The 19,749-nt window shown below is 45.2% G+C and overlaps 3 protein-coding genes across 4 annotated transcripts; all 3 read left to right on the top strand.

Annotated features, from left to right (window-relative positions):
- LOC8073220 (SPX domain-containing membrane protein Os02g45520) lies at window positions 4,531–9,882 on the top strand. 2 transcript variants are annotated; one of them, XM_021460247.1, is made up of 11 exons: window positions 4,531–5,097; window positions 6,306–6,384; window positions 6,751–6,871; window positions 7,016–7,327; window positions 7,406–7,510; window positions 7,610–8,061; window positions 8,141–8,445; window positions 8,547–8,725; window positions 8,820–9,010; window positions 9,121–9,254; window positions 9,349–9,882. In XM_021460247.1, exons 2-11 carry the CDS (start codon window positions 6,332–6,334, stop codon window positions 9,585–9,587), a joined length of 2,091 nt encoding a protein of 696 aa, XP_021315922.1. In that variant the 5' UTR covers window positions 4,531–5,097; window positions 6,306–6,331; the 3' UTR covers window positions 9,588–9,882. The 2 variants fall into 2 exon arrangements, with proteins under 2 accessions (XP_021315922.1, XP_002454482.1); XM_002454437.2 differs by having other exon boundaries at window positions 6,312–6,384; window positions 9,349–9,880.
- Window positions 10,571–13,658, top strand: LOC8073219 (protein HOTHEAD). Its single transcript, XM_002454436.2, has 4 exons — window positions 10,571–11,197; window positions 11,311–11,958; window positions 12,203–13,175; window positions 13,297–13,658. The coding sequence occupies exons 1-4, from the start codon at window positions 11,113–11,115 to the stop codon at window positions 13,343–13,345; spliced, it is 1,755 nt and encodes a 584-aa protein (XP_002454481.1). The 5' UTR covers window positions 10,571–11,112; the 3' UTR covers window positions 13,346–13,658.
- On the top strand, window positions 16,308–19,705 carry LOC8073218 (bifunctional dTDP-4-dehydrorhamnose 3,5-epimerase/dTDP-4-dehydrorhamnose reductase). The gene is made up of 2 exons (XM_002454435.2): window positions 16,308–16,966; window positions 18,969–19,705. The coding sequence occupies exons 1-2, from the start codon at window positions 16,496–16,498 to the stop codon at window positions 19,419–19,421; spliced, it is 924 nt and encodes a 307-aa protein (XP_002454480.1). The 5' UTR covers window positions 16,308–16,495; the 3' UTR covers window positions 19,422–19,705.

Raw genomic sequence — 19,749 nt, 5'->3', positions numbered from 1 at the left:
GCACATCCTAGGGCCACTGCACAAAGACCATGAGTCATGACAAATTCTACAGTGGCCCCGCGATATGCAGTGCTTCGAAAGGTTGGAAAAGGAGCATCACAGGATCGATGATACGCGACCCCGACGGTAACGACTGATAGGAAGCGTCGTCGTCATCGAAGAGCACTCTGACGCGGCCTTGGACGAGATGCACTGATGCAGATCGATGTGTAGTAGTAGAGTTGATGGGATACTGAATAGAAACAGACACAGGAGACCTTATCAACCTCTTCACGTTGAAGCCAGCGTTTTTCTCAACGCTAACCTGTAGACAGTTGGCCACCGATTATTTTAGCTATTATATGAGCTAAACGAAAATTTAAATGTGCTAAATAGCTAATTAAATAAGATATACGGCTAACTAAACAGAAATGGCGTATCACCGCGTAACGTTTACCGTTTACCTGGTGTTTAGATGGGCTGAATGTGACCGACCGTTTAGGTGAACAAGCACACATGAACGTTGAGACGATCGATGCTGCCGCCATTAGCATAAGCACGCTGGAGAAATATGTTTGCATCGGGATTCTGAGCTGATGTGTCGTTGGAACGATCGAGCTGACGAGTGTGCTGATTCTTCCGGCAGTTTCGCCATCCACGATGACGACCTTCTGAAAGCAGAGATAAAAAAAAAACGGGAAAAGCTAGTAGTGAGGAGGGAATATCCTTTGGTACATCCCTTGCAGTCCTGTAGTACGCTAGCACTTGTACTGTGGTAATATCTAGGAGCCATCCATTTTAGCGGTTTGGCCAGTATTTGCCTTTGCCCCATGTGCCACGATATGACGAGAACACGTCGACGTGGCAACTCTAAAAGTCGTCCCAACAGTAGCCTCCTGCAGAAAAGAAGACAATGACGGAGGAGTTTGGTTTATCTTTCATGGGCAGCTGCTTGCTTGTATTCTTGTCGCAAGCTGCAGTGTTCTGTACTTCTGTAGCAAACAACTCCAGTAGATTTTTCTAACGGCATCTAGCAAATTTGGTCGCTTGCAGTGTGAAATAGTCAATTCTATGCTAAATTTACAATTCATAATCGGTAAGTAGGAAATTTCACGAAATCAGAAGGAAGCCTATGTGTACCAAATTAGACTTCGGAAAGAAAAGAGCAAAGTGCATGGCCGGCCCCTATACTTATTGGACTGTGTCAAGCCGGTCCATGAACTCTCAAAACAGCTATTTAAATCCATAATCTATGTTTCATTGTCATTTAGGCCCAATCTGCTATTAAGTTCATGGACCGGCTTGTCACAGCCCAACAAGTTTAGAGGCCGGCCATGCACTTTGCTAAAAAAAAAATGTAAATAAATAAGCTGAAATGAATTAATTGATTAAAAATGGGGATTAAATAGAATTAATTTTGATATAAATGTGGATTCTCACATGCACACTCAAATCTATGCCGATGCTCCCTTCCTCCTACAAAAGAGTGTCATTGTTCTCACTTTCTAAGAAGACAAATATTTCAATTTTAACCAAATATGTATAAGAAAATATTATCTTTGTTTATGTATGATTGTTATCATTAGATGAATCATAGAATGTATTGGATCGATACAAATGTTGCTAATAAAAGAAATTTATCCGACAATGACATTTTTCTTTAGGGCGATGGAGGGAGTACTTACGAAAGTTGCACTTTTTTTTCTTAGTGTGCTAGACACACTGTACCTAACTAACATCGTGTCTGCTACCGTATTAGTTTATCTCCTCATGACCTTGATCTTCACGTGGAAATTTCAAGATCTCACCGGAATGCTGTCATTGTATTAAAGCAACACTACTTGGTCCCGAACAATTTCAACTAACATGTGAACGAAAGAATGTTCGTTGTTCTGAAACTTCACATTAATACAAAGTGGACTGCGAAGCTTATGATTTACAGGTAAATGGCCGATCGAGATCATACAAAGGGATTACACGTGGCGCTTGCGATCCCTAGCAGGTACCGATTTCACATGCCGGTATCGTAAGCAGGTACGTACTGTACATAGCATGTACAGTAAGCATGTTCGCCGCATCTTTGGAGATTCTGTATCAAAAATCGTCCCCAGCTTTTTGCTAGGAGCTACAGTACTGATCGGGACTGAAAAAAATGAGGCGGTTGGCCTCTCTAGCCTCCGCGGAAAGACGACGAGGCTTTGGCCTTTTGGATATTCTCGGGTTTATTCCCTGATTGACTGACAGAGTGACAGTCTGCATCCAAGCATTTTTTTTTCCATCCAAACTTTACATCAGTGTTCCATCGCAAAGTACTACATGGCACAGAAATTTTGCGGATACTGGATGTTGGATTCTGGATGTTAACGACGAAAGTGATGGGAAACAAGCGTTGTCACGCGATTGGTGGAGTAGAAGCCTTGTTTAGGCCTTGTTTAGTTCAGAAAAATTTTCAAGATTTCCCGTCACATCAAATATTTAGTCGCATACATGGAGCATTAAATATAGACAAAAATAAAAACTAATTACACAGTTTATCTGTAATTTGTGAGATAAATCTTTTGAGCCTAATTACTCTGTGATTGGACAATGTTTGTCAAATAAAAACGAAAGTGCTACAGTAGCTAAAAACCAAAAACTTTTCAAGATTCCCCGTCACATTGAATCTTACGACATATGCATGGACCATTAAATATAGATAAAAACAAAAACTAATTTCACAGTTTGCCTGTAAATCGCGAGACAAATCTTTTAAGCCTAGTTACTCCATGATTAGATAATGTTTGTCAAATAAAAACGAAAGTGCTACAGTAGCAAAATCTAAAAAAATTCGCAACTAAACAAGGCCTTACACTGTCTACGTCGAGGAAAAAAAATGTAATTCTCATTTTTGAGCAATTGGCCAAAACTATATTAAAAAGTACTTACATTCATACCGCAAAAATAAATATCATTAAACTAATTTTAAAAATATTTTCATAATATATTTATTTAGATACATAAATACTAAAATTATTTACTATAAACTTGGTCGAACTAGTTTGACATCTCATAATTATATTCTTTTGTGTATGGAGGGAGTACTTCCTCCATTCACAAAATATGCAATTCTACTTTTTTTGGTTAGATAATTTAAAATTTAACTATAATTATATAAAGTACTAATATTTATGATATAAAATAATAAGTATTAAATCAATTATGAAATATGTTCTTATAGTAAGCCTATTTAGACTTTGAATATTAAAACCATTTTTATAAACTTGATCACAGTTAAATTAGTTTGACTATGTAAATAAATATCATAATTATATTTTTGGATGGATTAGATAGAAAATAAAATATCAATACTCCATGTTTGTTAAGAAAAATAGTGGCAGTTCGCAATTTGTTATAGTCTAAAGACAAAGAGAGATTCTGGTGTTTAGAAGCTTACAACTACATCAAATAAAAAAAAATAAGAAGTCTCAACCCTCAAACTTAAGTCTAGCCCACAACATGTTTTCAAGGCATGTTTTCCTTTTGACCTTTAGGACAAGTTTGCAAAACATACATTAGTTTTGAAGTTTTTAATATATTCAGGTCGAAACGCCACCTATTTAGGAAGACAAATAACAGTCTTTAGCAACTTTCCTCATTGTTGTTGATAGAGTTGTGCTAACTATTTTTAATCGTTGAGGTTGGAAATGGTTGTTTATCTAGTCTAGGTCTTCTTTTTCTTTATCTTTATTATTAAGTAATCAGTAATTTTTCTTGCCTAATTTGTTTTAAAAAGGAACTGTAATGATTCATATTACAGGGCATGACATTAAGAGAAATGGTGATTTACTTTTTATCGACTACTCAATAAAGCACAAAAGATTTATTCTTCCACTCTGATTCTCTGATATCTGAATCACCAAGAAGCTAGTATGCTTATTAAGACCTTGACAGTGACTACCTTTGTATAAATGTTGATGAATTGTATCCTTATGAATCCATATACCTAGCTATTTTATGATGTTATATTATATCATTAGTAAATTACATCCCTTAGGTCCGTACTCTAATGTTTAAAATCATAGATCCGCCACTGCTACGAAGCAATATATTACATTGAAGTGATCCTTTTTTTTTAAGAAAAAGAAAGTAATTCTATGCTAAAAGTCATTTCTCGCAAATAAACTAGAGGCCAGGAGCTGAAAGCCATAGAGAATCACTTCTCCTGATTCATTTCTCGCACAAAACCACTTCTTATATCGAGTTCATTGATTCTAGAAAAATCATAGAGAATCGCTTCTCACTTGATTATGACCAAGAGGAGACCTACGAAATACGCTTGGAGCTCGATCACGTGATACGCGGTATCATAAAACATTTTGCGGTTGATTTTTTTTTTTAAAAAAAAGAACATCTTGCGGTGCAGTCTCATTGAACAGTCCGCGCGCCGTGTGTGCGCCGAAACGAAACCCAACCATCTGGGCCGATGAATCGGGGAAAGAAACAGGAGCGAGGAGGAGCAGAGGTCAGGGGTGGCGAGGCATTTTTGGCCACAGGGCCGCTGCCAAAAGGCGTCGTCCCGAACGAATCCGCCACGTCCGCATCGGCGACCCGACAGCAACACGGCCCGCGGGGCAGAGTGCCTGTCTCCGCCACCACAACCCCGGCGAGGTCCCCCCCACCTCCTCCGTCCACACGGCCGCCACACCTCCCTCCGTCTTCTCCCTCCTCTCCTCGCGCGTCGCCATTATAAATACCTCCTCCCGCCGCCGCCTCCCCTCCCATCTCCAACGCCGAGCCACATTCTGACTGACACCGACCACAAAGCCTATTGCATTCGCCGCACCCCGCACCCGCGCCATTGCCGCGCGCGCACGAGCTCCCGAGGCCCTCATCGCCGTCGTGGCGTTCGTCTCGCTCGCCGGATCGATCGCTCCGTCCCTGCGCACGCCGCACCTGCATCAATAATTTGGCTTTCCTTCCCAGCCTTTGAATCATGCCTTCTCCGTAGGGCTGCGCGATCGAATTTTGTTGATGGTCATCTAGCTAAGAGAGGCGATCGATCATCCCGCGGGATCGGAGGAGGAGACGGAGCCGCGCGCCGTACGTAGCTCGTTGTATAATTCAGAAACGCGCGCCACGGTAAGCCGTCTGTTTTCTGCTGTTATTCATTCTCATGTTTAAACCCGAAATAAGATTTATCTTCTCCTCATGTCGCATGTACGGAATTTTCACCATTAAACTCTGAACTTGTTTCTTTTTTTTTTGGACATTTTGTTTGTTGCCGTGGAACATACAGTACGTATGTATAATTTCTTTTTTTTCCTCGTATTTTTCATTGGTGGTGGTAGTAAATGCTACCTTTTTGTCGGCCTCTACTCTCTCACTATCTCAACAATCAAATGATTATGAATGAACAGTGACAGGCACCAAACCACATTATCTGTCTTGTTTTTAGACAATCGTTTCCAATTGCGTACCTTCTATACTGCACATGCCTATCGTTTTTGTTACGGAGCCTTAGGAGTATCATCACTGACGGTTGTGATAAGAGCCTGCACCAGTTTGTATGTACTGATGATGAAGCGAGCATATTCAGATACGATTATTTTCTTCTTAAGATAATGGCATAATTTTAATGGTGAATTTCATCCACTAATTTCTCATCAAAGAATACTATCCCCGCTAGTTCATCCTTTTTTTTCAGAGTAACCATCCTCAGCTCTACGGGGCTTTTCTTGGTACCACTGCATGTCAAGTCCAAGCAAAAGTTTTTATTTTTCCTCTTTTGCCTTTTTCTTAAAAAAAACAGAGTATGCATTGCACCTTCATTTTCCGGGCACAGCACAGTACTACGGCTTTACTAATTGTCATGGCCAGTTCTCTCCACGTGTAGCATGTTCAGGAAGAGCGTAAGGATGTCGTCATATAAGGTGCTTAGCTCTTGGGAGCCCCTAGAGCCGTTTTAGTGTGTTAGTGTTACTGCATATCCTGGATAGCGAAGGAGCATCCTTAATTGGCTTGATCTGACAATGTCACTAGACGATTCTGTTTCACCTTGCTTGACACGTGCCGTATCCTTTTGGATCTGTCTGGAATTTTTTTGCTTTAGTCACAAATTTTAATGTTATCTTAGGTTCTCGACTGTGAAGTGGCCTTTTGTCCAATTACTCAGTGCCATGTCGTCGGGCTTTGGGTATTTTGTTGCTTTGGGTATTTAGTAGTATGATGTGTGCTACTATACTAAATTACGACAGGAACCTCATTAAGATTTATTGTTCGGTCTTTTTTTATCTACAAATGCATAAAAACGCGACTGAAAATAGTGTCACAATAACCATCCTTTTCAGTTTCAGTTTCAGGTGCTGAAACCAAGATGGTTAATTTCGGTAAGAAATTGATGGCAGACCAGTTGGAGGAGTGGCGAGAGTAAGTTACTTCGGACTCGGAAAATTTCCAATCATTTTAAGCTACGGTTTCATTATATAATAGATATGCATACATAGATATTTAGTTCAAATGTCCGTACTGTTGTTCTTACTTTGAACCTTTGAGGCTAGAAATAATACTGAAAGTCGAACCATCAAGCTATAGATAAGGTTCTTTGTTAATCGTGCTATACTGAAATAGCAATGAATATCGAGAAATGTAATTGCAGGGCGTCTTATAAGCCTTCTTTATACCTAGAGCTCTCTTCAGTTCCATTTCTCATGAAGCACCATTTTTTTCACAATGTTAACAAGTTTTACCTTGAAAATCTCCGTGACTCTATTCTGTCTCTTTTTCTTTTGATAGATATTATATTAATTATAAGATGATGAAGAAAAAGGTGAAACAGTATGTACAGCAGACCCAAACTGGTGGAAAAAATCGTGACCAGGTTCTTAAGGAGTTCTCAAGGATGCTTGATGACCAGGTACCATTGAGCTTAACCCCCCTCCACACACACACACCACCATCACCACCACCCCCAAAAAAAAAGCACCACCACCAAAACGTCCATCTTCAATTGCATGTTGACACCTTACCGACAACGTTCACATAAGTTTCTTTCTTGTAGATTGAAAAGGTTGTACTATTTCTTCTGCAACAACAAGGTCATCTTGCTAGGAGGATCGAGAAATTAGGAGTACAGCGTGCCATGCTTATGCAACAGTCTGATGTATCCCAAATTTGTCAACTACGCCAGGCTTACAGGGAAGTTGGGTATGATCTTGTGAAGCTACTTAGGTTTCTTGATATGAATGCTACTGGTATCCGGAAGATACTTAAGAAGTTCGATAAGCGCTTTGGCTATAAGTTCACAGATTATTACGTCTCTACTCGAGCAAACCATCCTTATTCTCAGCTTCAGCAGATCTTCAAGCAAGTGGTAAACTATCATGCTGCCGCGTCCTTTTTATTTGAAAAAGGATCATTCTTTTTCTCTAATTGCAGTTCGCGAATACAGGGAGTCGTCGCCGTTGTTGGTGCTTTGTCTCGCAACCTTGCTTATCTACAAGATCATCAAGGATACTTAGCAAATATCTATGATTACCCATCACTCATCTTGAAGGTCTTAGATTCTTTTTCTGTCCTCTTAACCATATAAAATGTATTCCCATATGATCTGAACTCTAAAGTCAACGTGCTCACCTTTTATTCTCATTTGCAGGATCCCGTCATAGAACAAATAAATCATTCAGTACAGAAACTCACACACTCCACAAGCTTTCTGCAATTTTTAGGGCAACATGCACTTATCGTTCCGGAGGATATGCAGAGTGGCTCAGATCTCGATGATGACAAGGATTACCATTTCCTGTCACTGCTGCTAAACTTAGTAAACACGTTTCTGTACATGGTTAACACATACATCATCGTTCCAACTGCTGATGACTATTCAGTGAGCCTCGGAGCTGCAGCGACTGTTTGCGGTGTGATTATCGGATCAATGGCAGTCGCCCAAATCTTCTCCTCAGTATATTTCAGTGCCTGGTCGAACAAATCGTACTTCAGACCCCTGGTATTTAGCAGCATTATGCTATTTCTGGGGAACCTGTTGTATGCTTTGGCATATGATCTTAATTCCCTAACTGCTCTTATTGTCGGTCGACTACTGTGCGGGTATAGTTACTATCATCTCCTTGTTTTTCTCTGTAGAAATCAGAAACTGTTGTTTGATCAAATTGGCAATCATCTGCAGTTTGGGTTCGGCCAGAGCCGTGAACCGCCGCTACATCAGCGACTGTGTACCCCTGAAAAGCAGGATGCAGGCATCTGCTGGGTTTGTCAGTGCTAGTGCTCTTGGAATGGCATGTGGTCCTGGTCTTGCCGGTCTGCTGCAGACAAAATTTAAGATCTATGGGCTTACATTCAATCAGAACACCTTACCTGGGTGGGTCATGTGTGTTGCTTGGCTTGCATATTTGTTCTGGTTGTGGATTTCATTCAAAGAGCCAGGCCATATTGCTTCAGAGAATTCAGTCAACACGCAGTCATCTGATTCTGGTAAGCTCTTTTACTTTGCGTGATTGAAAAACACGACTCTTGTCACTATAAGTAACCATATGCTCTCAACATGGCTTTACATAATTCCCCGTTCCAAACAGGCCGTCCAGTAAGCGGTAATTTGGAGGATGGCGTCAGAGAGCCTTTGCTCATAGATGCGAAGGCAGGACCGGATGACGATGTTGAGGACAATGACGACAACGATGACGACCCCGAGGAATCTCATAGACCCGCGACATCGCTTGCTGCAGCATACAGATTGCTGACACCATCTGTGAAGGTTCCATACTCTACGAGCATATATGCACGGTGCAATTCCTGCTTCTCAGAGTTTCCTCTGCATTAGCTTACATCTGTTCTCTAAAACTTATCAGGTTCAGCTACTGATCTACTTTATGCTCAAGTTCGCCATGGAAATCCTACTCTCGGAGTCAAGTGTTGTGACCACGTTCTATTTCAAGTGGACAACTAGTACCGTGGCAATCTTTCTAGCAGTTCTTGGCCTGACGGTTCTTCCCGTTAATGTCATCGTCGGGAGCTATGTCACCAACTTGTTCCAGGACAGGTATGTGATGTTCGTTACTCACTAACTCTGAAAGCCGGAGAGACCATTAGACCAACCGCATTTTGCTCATTCTGGACTTGTTTTTTTCCTTGCTCAACCAACTACCAAAGGCAAATTCTGGTGGCCTCCGAGATCATGGTGTTGATCGGCATTGTCATGAGCTTCCGCTTCACCCCTCACTACTCCGTTCCCCAATATGTCACGTCAGCTCTCATCACCTTCGTATTCGCCGAGGTGCTCGAAGGTAAGTGGTGACTGCAGAAAGCCCACGCACAGTCTAATCTGAAGCCTGAAGCTGCGTGCTGTGGTTCTGACCACCCGTGAACAATGCGTTGCAGGAGTGAACCTGTCCCTCCTCTCTCGCGTGATGTCGTCGAGGCTCTCCCGCGGGACCTACAACGGCGGGCTGCTCTCGACGGAGGCCGGAACGCTGGCCCGCGTCGCCGCCGACATGACTATCACGGCGGCGGGCAACCTGGGGCAGAGCCGCCTCCTGAACGCCACCCTCCTGCCGTCCCTGGTGATCTGTTTAGCCTCTATCGTCGCGACGTTCTGCACTTACAACTCACTCTACTGATGACCGATGAAACCAACCGCTCTAGCTCCTCTTATACACGTTTGGCTGAGCTGTGGAGCGTCTTGCAGTGACGCTGTAAAATTTTCCAGGCTGCCGCAGCTAATGTAAGCTAAGCTGCGAGTGGTCCACCATGTGTGCCGAAGCCTCTAATGTTGCAAACTTGCTACGGCTGTAACAGAAACATGTACGGGTTAAATAAACTGCCCTACTGATGATCTAATATAACAACGAGAGTCTGACGCGGCAAGTTCGAAATTGCCGTCAGGGTTTAAATAAAGTTCAGACATTCATTTGTCGGATTCCTTCAATAGGACATACTAATTAGTTGTAAGCAGCGAATGAGCCTGACGGTTATCTGAAAAGTCATGACCGGAAGTTTGCTGATTTATTATGAGAGAAAAACACTTTTTTCGATTGTGTTTGGAGCACGTTTTTCATTAAGAAGAAAGGAATAACCTTATAGTTAAGTACTCAGCAACTGAGGTAGCCCAGGTTACCTCCGCACCCGAGCGAGTACAATCCGAAAAAGAAATGGACAAAACACTGCACGAGGTTGTAAATACACTTCAAACAATTTGCGATGAAAGGAGAGCAAGAGCTTCAGCCTCAGCTTGTGACCTGTGGCAACAGCGCGCGGAGATGCCTGTACCCCGCCAAGCACCAAGCGTCGATTTCTTCCTAGATCAGAGCCTATAATGCAGCCGGTGATGACGCTGACCCGACGAAGGTCCGAATCTTCCGTTTCTTCTAGATCATCCACCCAATTAGGAAGAACAAGGAGTCGAAGCCGCGCCGTAAACTTTTTGGGAGTAGCTTTCTGCAGCGCATCCACCATTGCATGGTTTGTTCTTCCTAAACAACAATAGAACCATCTAGGTGCAGTTTCCTGCGCCAGTGATCCCACACCTCCTGACTGAAGCAGCAGCCGATGAGAATATGTTCCATCGATTCAGTTTACGGCGCGGCTTGTTAATGAGAGAAAAACACTGATAGCTGGTAGAAAAAGAGCAGACACCATACTACATGTTTGAATTTTGATGCGAGGCGCCGCGTGAACGCAAGGTTGCTGCGTACAGTAATTATGCAACCAAGTAAAAAGGCCGCTGGTAGTTGTTGCCGTTGGGTGGTTGAGGCCTTTCTTTCCTCACACTCATGGCATGGGTCAAGCTGTGCAAAATCAAATGTTTATTTTGCCTACCGACAGCTACGACTCCGGGCGGTCTTAACCCTGCAATGTAGCCATTGGTTCCCAGGAATTGTCTTCCGAGGAGAGACATTTTGTGTACTTATGATATCCGAATCTGCCGCACGGTTTCAGGTGACACAAAGGCTGCGGACCAAGGAGACCAAAAGAGCCGCGGTGTGTCAGCTCAATCCGCACCAAACAAACTACCAACTCATCCAAGAACAGCTTCTTCAGCAACTAACCTCTGATTGCTTGCTACTAGTATATAAGCACACGAAACTCTGAGAGCTGGCATCACCATCAAACTCGAAATCCATCAGCTTCCTTCCTGGCTATCCAATGGCTTCTGCCTTGAGCTCAGCACAAGCAATGGCCGTCCTCACTGTCGCAAGCTTCTTCGCACTCCTGTGCATCTCTCAACAAGGTGACCCGTCCGTCTTCTTCTCGTTGTTGCGTTTCTTGTTTCTGATGTCAGGTTCGTCGTCATTGTCTACGTTATGGCTGACTCTTCACTCTAATATGATGTGTGCGTGGCAGCGCGAGCTGCGAACTACACGTTCATGAAGGACGCGGTGTACGCGCCACGGATGGCCGACTACGACTACATCATCATCGGCGGCGGCACGGCGGGTTGCCCGCTGGCGGCGACCCTGTCGGACCGCGCGCGCGTGCTGCTGCTGGAGCGCGGGGGATCCCCCTACGAGGACGCGCGCGTGCTGAGCATGGCGCACTTCTCGGACGTGCTGGCGGACACGTCGGCGTCGTCGCCGTCGCAGCGGTTCGTGTCGGAGGACGGCGTGATCAACTCCCGCCCGCGCGTGCTGGGCGGCGGCAGCTGCATCAACGCCGGGTTCTTCACGCGCGCCGGGGCAGGCTACGTCAGGGCCGCCGGGTGGGATCCCAGGGAGGTGCGCGCGGCGTACCGGTGGGTGGAGGACGTGGTCGCGTTCCGACCGGCGCTCGGCCCGTGGCAGACCGCCGTAAGGAGGGGACTCCTGGAGACCGGCGTGCTGCCGGACAACGGGTTCACGTATGACCACATCCCGGGGACGAAAGTCGGCGGGTCCATCTTCGACGCCGACGGCACGCGGCACACGGCGGCGGACCTGCTCCAGTACGCCAACCAGGACGGCATCGACCTGTATCTCCGGGCGAGAGTGTCCAGGATCTTGTTCCGTTACAAAGGTGAGAGTGCGCGTCTCACGGCATGCATAAGTGAATGCCAAATCCGGTAAGCTTTGTTAAAAGTGTACTATCTTTTTTTTGCGAGGGAAAAAAACGGTTGCCTACAGGTAAGTGTAACGGTAGTACCCGTGGCGTCTTTGTCGGTATCACACGCTTTGGGCCGAGCTCGGGGCGTCACGCCGGAGAAGTGACCGACGAATTCGATTTCGATCGACTGGCAAAATGTGACATATTTTTGTTGCAGGAACGAAGCCGGTGGCGGAAGGCGTGGTGTACCATGACTCGCGCGGCAACGCGCACACGGCGTACCTGAGCCCGGGCGCCGCCAGCGAGGTGATCCTGTCGGCGGGGGCGCTGGGCAGCCCGCAGCAGCTGATGCTGAGTGGCATCGGCCCGGCGGACCACCTCCGCTCGCTGGGCATCGACGTCGTCCTCGACCTGCCGGGCGTCGGGCAGGGCATGTCCGACAACCCCATGAACGCCATCTACGTGCCGTCGCCGTCGCCGGTGGAGGTGTCGCTAATCCAGGTGGTGGGCATCACCCAGTTCGGCAGCTACATCGAGGGCGCCAGCGGGGCCAACTGGAACAGCCACCCGTCGGGCACGCAGACGCAGCCTCCTCGGAACCTCGGCATGTTCTCTCCGCAGACGGGGCAGCTGGCGACGGTGCCGCCGAAGCAGCGGACGCCGGAGGCCATCGCGCGCGCCGTGGAGGCCATGAGCCAGGTCCCCGACGCGGCGCTCCGTGGCGGGTTCATCCTGGAGAAAGTGCTGGGACCGCAGTCCACGGGCCACCTGGTGCTCCGCAACCTGAACCCGGACGACAACCCGTCGGTGCGGTTCAACTACTTCGCGCACCCGGACGACCTCCGCCGCTGCGTGGCCGGCATCTCCGCCATCGAGCGCGTGATCCGCTCCAGGGCCTTCTCGCGCTTCACCTACCCCAACTTCGCGTTCCCGGCCGCGCTCAACGTCACGGCCGAGTTCCCCGTCAACACGCTGTACCGGCGCGGCGGCGGCGACCCCAGGGCGCTGGAGCAGTTCTGCAGGGACACCGTCATGACCATCTGGCACTACCACGGCGGCTGCCAGGTCGGCCGCGTCGTCGACCGCAACTACAAGGTGCTCGGCGTCGAGGCACTCCGCGTCATCGACGGCTCCACTTTCAACGCCTCGCCGGGGACCAACCCGCAGGCCACCGTCATGATGCTCGGCAGGTATAGAATCATCAGGACACCGATCTCTCGCGCGTCTCTTGGGATGGGTAACATGGCGCGACGCGACGTTCGTTCTTGCCGGCGATTCACTGACGTGCGGTCTTGTTCTTTGATCTGGCAGGTACATGGGCGTGAAGCTCCTGAAAGAGAGGATGCTGCTGGAACCATGAGGCAGGAAAAAAAAAGTCCAGTCTGATATCTCTGAAAGCGCGCGTGTGCTGCCTGCGTTTAACCTTCAGTGTTCTTTTAGTGACGAACGAACAAGCTATTGGAGATGCTAATTGTAATGGATGAATTCCACACCAATTAATTTGCACAGAATGTGGATGGTATTTATCCCGTCCATTTCATGTCTAAAAACTCTATTGCGTCGAGTCCTAGATTTCTGGCCCGTTGTCTTCAGACACGCATTTTTCTTCCAAACACGTCTTCATGGACGGTGGCCGCTTGTCAGTGGAACAAGATGACAGCCTTTGTTCTTAATCTTGAGCTAGAAACTCATCAGCTTTATCGGCGGAAAAAGTCTACATCACCCCCTGAACTATGGGGTGGTGTCTACTTTACCCCCGGAACTATAAAACAGTCTAATTTACCCCCTGAACTCTCCAAAACCGTTCAAATCACCCCTGGGCGGTTTTTTATGGCGGTTTTGCTACAGTACCGTGGTTTTGACTTTTTCTTTTTCACTATTTGTTTTCATATAATCTTTGAAAAATCATAATAAATCACAGAAAAATCATAAAATAGAAAATCTAATTTTGTATGACTCTGCATGAGTAGATCTACGCAATGAATATATAATATGGTATACTTTAATACAAATTTTTTCTGTAGCTTTAAATTAGTTATAAAATCAAATTTTATCTGTAATTAAATAGAACAATTCATAGCTGCAGCTTCTGTGGTCCAATTGTGGTGAAATTTTTATGGTGGATTAATTATTCTATGCTTGAACTATAGTAAATATTTCATACTCATCGGATCATGTATAACTAAGTTTATTCAGGTTTATGCTTGTTAAATATAAATAAATCTATAACTAAGTTATACATGATCCGATGAGTATGAAATATTTACTTTAGTTCAAGCATAGAATAATTAGTTCACCATAAAAATTTCACCACAATTGGACAACAGAAGGTGCAGCTATGAATTATTCCAATTAATTACAGATAAATTTTGTTTTCTCTAACTAATTTAAAGCTATAGAAAAAATTTGTACTAAAGTATATCATATTATATATTCATTGCATAGATCTACTCATGTGGAGTCCAACAAAATTAGATTTTCTATTTTATAATTTTTCTTTGATTTACTATGATTTTTCAAAGATTATATGAAAACAAGTAGAAAAAAGAAAAAGTCAAAACCGCGGTTACTGTAGCAAAACCACCATCAAAAACCACTCGGGGGTGTGATTTGAACAGTTTTGGATAGTTCAGGGGGTAAATTAGACTGTTTCATAGTTCGGGGTAAAGTAGACACCACACCATAGTTCAAGGGGGATGTAGACTTTTTCCCTTTATCGGCTGAGCTTGCTACCGCAGCTGCAAAGCTCTAGGCAACCAGGACCAAAAGCAGAGATAAATCAAATAAGCAGCACTACGCACTGTATTCATGACTCGTACTCGTTCTGATATTCTGATCCGTGCTTGTCGGCACGACCGCACGAAGCAACGAGCCGTCCATTACGAAGCAGTACCGAGTAGTAGTTTCCTTTGCCGCCCTCAGCGATGGGTTCGGACGGGCAAAAATCTCTGCTACGCCAGGGGAACTCATTGTCCTAGTTTCTGAAAATGGCATACCAGAGCTGCCTATCAGCTAATCTGAAGGACGCCCAGTATCATCTATGCTGCACTAGTACGTACAGTTCGTTTAAGGACGCATTATTCATTAAGATATTTGAAGTGCAAAAGGTAATCGTTTCAATAATTCTCGCCACGGTTTGGTTTGCCTGTCTTTTCTGAAGCAGGATAGGTTTGCCTGGCCTTCTGGGACGATGCCAGCCACCAGCCCAAGGTTTTTGTTCTGATCTCAAAATGCTCGGGTTGCAGTATTACAGAACTAGATGACAACAAGGCGTTCTCGCTTGGACGGTAACGCCCAGTCAGTCAGTACTTGTCCGTGGATCTGTGATGGTTTTGCCTTCTTGGCAAACGTTCTGTTGTATTGTATGAAGCACGAGCTGTAATGAGATAATTTCTTCGGAACCTAATCTAATTGCTGAAACGTTATTAAAAACTGTGGATCTCGATCAAGTTATGAAACTGACCGTAGGTCTACACTAAGGAAGTTTCATTCAAGCCTTTTTTTTTAAAAAAAAAACTAGTTTCATTCAAGCTTCGGATAACATAAAAAGATCAGCAAGGACTGCAGGACCCAAGTGCAGTCAAGGGCTTCAAGAGTATATACGTGCCTAAAAAAATACGAAGAGACATCGCAAGAACATGGCAGAAACACAGTGCATGCCGTGTAAGTTAACGTGACCGACTACCCACGAACGGCCATTTCTTTTCTTTTTTGTGAAACCATTTCTTTTTTTTTTGACAGCGATACGGTCCAACGCCTCACTGTCCTGCGGGGCCAGCGGATCAGCCGGACCCAACCGCCAGAGAGGGCAGGCGTCGCTGAGGTCCTGGCTCATCGCCTCATCGGCCGTCGTCTCCCGGGCACGAGGTCACGTGGTCACGCTCGGTTCTCCCGTTCCACAGATAAACGCAGATCTCGGAAGTAAACTAGTACTCGATAATCAAAGTAGCGGACAAACCCCCACCGCGTCCTCGCAAATTCCACCCGATAATCAAAGTACTACTCCTAGTAATGATAATTGAGCAATCGGCAAAGTTCGTAAAAGTGGTTTTGCTCTCTGTCCTTTTTTTTTTGTAAATTTTGCTCTCTGTCCTTATTTTTTTTTTGTAAATTTTGCTCTCTGTCAATTGTCAAAGCTTCCAGCTCAGCTGTCGCGCAGCAGCAGTTTGTAATTTGCACCCTGTCGGTGGATGCAGCCGTTACAGTCATGCGAGTGCGAAACACGATCGGCCACGGGCAGAGTGAGCCGACGACGCATCGCGCACGGTGGCGGTGGACCAGGCTGTGTTGCGGCGTCACCGTCGGTGTTGGGGCCTCGCCCTCGCGTGAGCCCATATCGCTCCAGACTCCAGACCAGGGAGACTCTCTGACAGCATCAGCTCACCTCGGCAATAAAAGAGCATCCCCCCGTCTCGTCTGGCTCTGATCCTCCCCCAGCTCAGCGCAGCTCAGCTCCGCCTCGCCACCACTCCGCCACTCCCCACCGCGCCCCTTCATCCCGGATCTCGGCATGGGCGCCGCCACCACCAACGGCTCGGCGGACCCCGCGCCCGCGCCGGTGCCGGCGCTCAAGTTCCTCATCTACGGGCGCACGGGCTGGATCGGGGGCCTGCTGGGCGGCCTCTGCGCGGCGCGCGGGATCCCCTTCGCGTACGGCGCCGGCAGGCTCGAGAGCCGCGCGTCGCTCGAGGCCGACATCGACGCCGCGTCGCCCACGCACGTGTTCAACGCCGCGGGCGTCACGGGCCGCCCCAACGTCGACTGGTGCGAGACGCACCGCGCCGAGACCATCCGCGCCAACGTCGTGGGCACGCTCACGCTCGCCGACGTCTGCCGGGGCCGCGGGCTCGTCCTCATCAACTACGCCACGGGATGCATCTTCGAGTACGACGAGGGCCACCCGCTCGGCTCCGGGCTCGGATTCAAGGAGGAGGACACGCCCAACTTCGTCGGATCATTCTACTCCAAAACTAAGGCCATGGTACCAACCAACTATACCTCTCTCCTCTGCTCCTCTTCCAGCATTATGTTATTTGTAGCTTTTATGATCAAAGGTTATCTGCAAATGGAAAATAACAAGAAATCGTTCCCGTTTTGCTCAATTTAAAGCGGCACTGTCTGGTTCGAAAGAAAGAAAAAAAAAAAGGCATTGTCTGATCGAGTGGCGAGGATTTGTCCCGGAGTGATTAGTGAGATGACCTTGGTACAAAACTGTGCCTCTCACTTGTCGATTTATCAGTAGTAGTTGGAGTTCGATTCTGGCGACAGGCACACTTATCCTCAAGGGTGCTGTCACTTGGATCTGGCGTAGTCTGTACAAGATCCGTACGTAGCTGACATAATAGTGCATCTTGGTCAGCCATCAGCATAAAGAATGGTTGATTGTGTTGCCCTTCAGCTCTGGTTGACTTAAGCGAAATGATGGCTTACTCATGTCTGAATTAAGCCTGTAGAAATGTCCTGTAGCGCTTTGAGTCCCTGGAGCAGTCTGATCCAGTCTTCCCTATCCACCCACACTAGCTGAATGTTTTGATCCTGCCATGGTGCTCTGTATCTTTGTTTGTACCTTACGATGTGAATAGTTTGGTGAAAGAAATTTTGTTTCATTTGGAGCAAATTGGTTTATGGAGATCCTTGATTTAAATGTAGATGCTTACATCAATATATACTATCATGTTACGCTAATTCAAATATATGTGAAGCTAATTCAGTTTTACTCAGAGGAAAACCACGTATTTTTAATTGAGACAGCACCTGGAAACTAGAATAGAGACCTGTATAGGTTGAACAAGTAAACATCTCAGGTGCAACTCCAATAATTGACGATTTGTTTGTTCGAAACATCAGTAATTGACGATATAAGTTGCTACATTTCTGTTTGTGTTTTACATGGTGTATGTGATTGCTGTAAGACGCACCTTGTCTTATTTTAGAATGCTTGCTTTTGTTTTCTCAAACTTTAGTTTCTTGCCGAACCAATGACTTGTCCGATGGTATGGCTCCTGCATCCTATGGCTAACATCCATGCTTTGAGTCCCACTAAGAAGAGGTTAGCTGGGTTTAGAGTGGAATTTACAAGATATGGTCCCATGATCAGTTCCTGCTCTGTGCTAGGTCTTAAGGACATCTTGAGGACTGTTGATTTGAATAAACTAACTTCCTCAAGTGTGTTTTGATTGCAGACACCCAAAGCTAATGCAATAAGATATTAATAATCTTACTGGATAATGGTAGTATATGTAATATGTCACCTCAATCAGGTAGTAAAAAATAAAAGTTTGAACTGCTCTAGATTGGAAAATGGCAATTTGAAATTAACGCCGTGATGAAATTTCCTAAATTGTATTGAGACCTGTGCTGTTGTGAGAGTGTGGAACTGATGATTATTGTGCATAGACTTATTATTAAACATTTAACATCTTGCTTAGCTTTAGATGATTTAATAAGCACTGAAATGTGCTTAATATTACAAGGTGGTGGCGTATGTTGTTGGCCAGTACATCTCTTTGGTTTCTTCTGAGCAGTCTAATGCCATGAGCTTGAATCTTGTAAAATAGTTGCTTCTTGCAATGCAAAAGGTGTTATGTTAACAGGGCTTGTGTACTTTGTCTCTTTCTAATTCAGTGTAGCACACAAACACAATTACTGGCATAGTGCTTTTCGATAAATTAGTGGCATAAGCACAAACACAGTTAGTGGAATGTGGAATTGCAAGTGTTTTTCATTTGATGATAGAGCTTTTTGATAGATTGGTTTTCTTTGCCTCGTGCACCTGAGTGGCATAGTGCTCCCAAAAGTTACCATTGTATCCGCAGTTCCACACACTGATGTTTTCAGAGAAACTAAGCTGTTCTGGTCAAACATTTTTGTAGTAATGCTGGCATGTGACATTTTTTTTTACCTTTTGTATTTCATGCTGCTGTATCTGATTGGATGGTGGAACATTTATTCCTTCCATGTGAACCTAACAGTTATTTTTATAGGTTGAGGAGCTGCTCAAGAACTACGAGAATGTATGCACCCTTCGTGTAAGGATGCCTATTTCATCGGATCTCTCCAACCCTCGCAATTTCATTACCAAAATCACCCGATATGACAAGGTTGTTAACATCCCAAATTCAATGACAATATTGGATGAGCTTCTTCCCATCTCAATTGAAATGGCAAAGAGAAACCTCACTGGAATATGGAACTTCACAAACCCTGGGGTGGTGAGCCACAATGAAATACTAGAGATGTACAGAGATTACATTGATCCAAGCTTCTCCTGGAAAAACTTCAACTTGGAGGAGCAAGCAAAGGTCATAGTTGCACCAAGGAGCAACAATGAGCTTGATCAAACCAAATTGAAGAGAGAGTTCCCAGAGCTTTTGTCAATCAAGGAGTCACTGATCAAATATGTTTTTGAACCAAATTGTAAGACGTCCAAGGCTTGAGAAATGGAGCTGCACACAACTGTATGTTGATGCTATTTTGTTCCATCGGAATTGACATTTCTCTCCGGGGATCTCAATAAGTACACCCCCTGTTTCGTGTGCAATGTATTTGATTGAAACAGATAGATTTCTTATAGGGGATGTCATGCCATACTCCTTTATACTTTCAGATTATTAAACAGAGCAAGACAAGGTGTAATTTAGCTCAACTTTCGTATGACTCCTAGTATCCTAGGGACATTATGAATACCATGCGTTTGGAATGAACTGAGGAGCTTCCTGCCTGTTTCTGTTGTGCCATATAACGATGTTTCATTTGCAAACTTTT

The sequence above is a fragment of the Sorghum bicolor genome, chromosome 4, assembly GCF_000003195.3.
Source record: "Sorghum bicolor cultivar BTx623 chromosome 4, Sorghum_bicolor_NCBIv3, whole genome shotgun sequence".
Taxonomy (NCBI): Eukaryota; Viridiplantae; Streptophyta; class Magnoliopsida; order Poales; family Poaceae; genus Sorghum; species Sorghum bicolor.
Note: the sequence above shows the minus strand (reverse complement) of the source record. Positions and strands in the feature narration are given on the sequence as shown.

Excerpts from the sequence above, each read along its gene's own strand:
- LOC8073219 (XM_002454436.2), top strand. The coding sequence starts at position 11,113 with ATGGCTTCTGCCTTGAGCTCAGCACAAGCAATGGCCGTCCTCACTGTC. Across the intron at positions 11,198-11,310 it reads CCTGTGCATCTCTCAACAAG|CGCGAGCTGCGAACTACACG; the intron begins GTGACCCGTCCG and ends TGTGCGTGGCAG. Across the intron at positions 11,959-12,202 it reads GATCTTGTTCCGTTACAAAG|GAACGAAGCCGGTGGCGGAA; the intron begins GTGAGAGTGCGC and ends TTTTTGTTGCAG.
- LOC8073220 (XM_021460247.1), top strand. The coding sequence starts at position 6,332 with ATGGTTAATTTCGGTAAGAAATTGATGGCAGACCAGTTGGAGGAGTGG. Across the intron at positions 8,726-8,819 it reads TGCTGACACCATCTGTGAAG|GTTCAGCTACTGATCTACTT; the intron begins GTTCCATACTCT and ends AAAACTTATCAG. Across the intron at positions 9,011-9,120 it reads ACCAACTTGTTCCAGGACAG|GCAAATTCTGGTGGCCTCCG; the intron begins GTATGTGATGTT and ends CAACTACCAAAG.
- LOC8073218 (XM_002454435.2), top strand. The coding sequence starts at position 16,496 with ATGGGCGCCGCCACCACCAACGGCTCGGCGGACCCCGCGCCCGCGCCG. Across the intron at positions 16,967-18,968 it reads ACTCCAAAACTAAGGCCATG|GTTGAGGAGCTGCTCAAGAA; the intron begins GTACCAACCAAC and ends TTATTTTTATAG.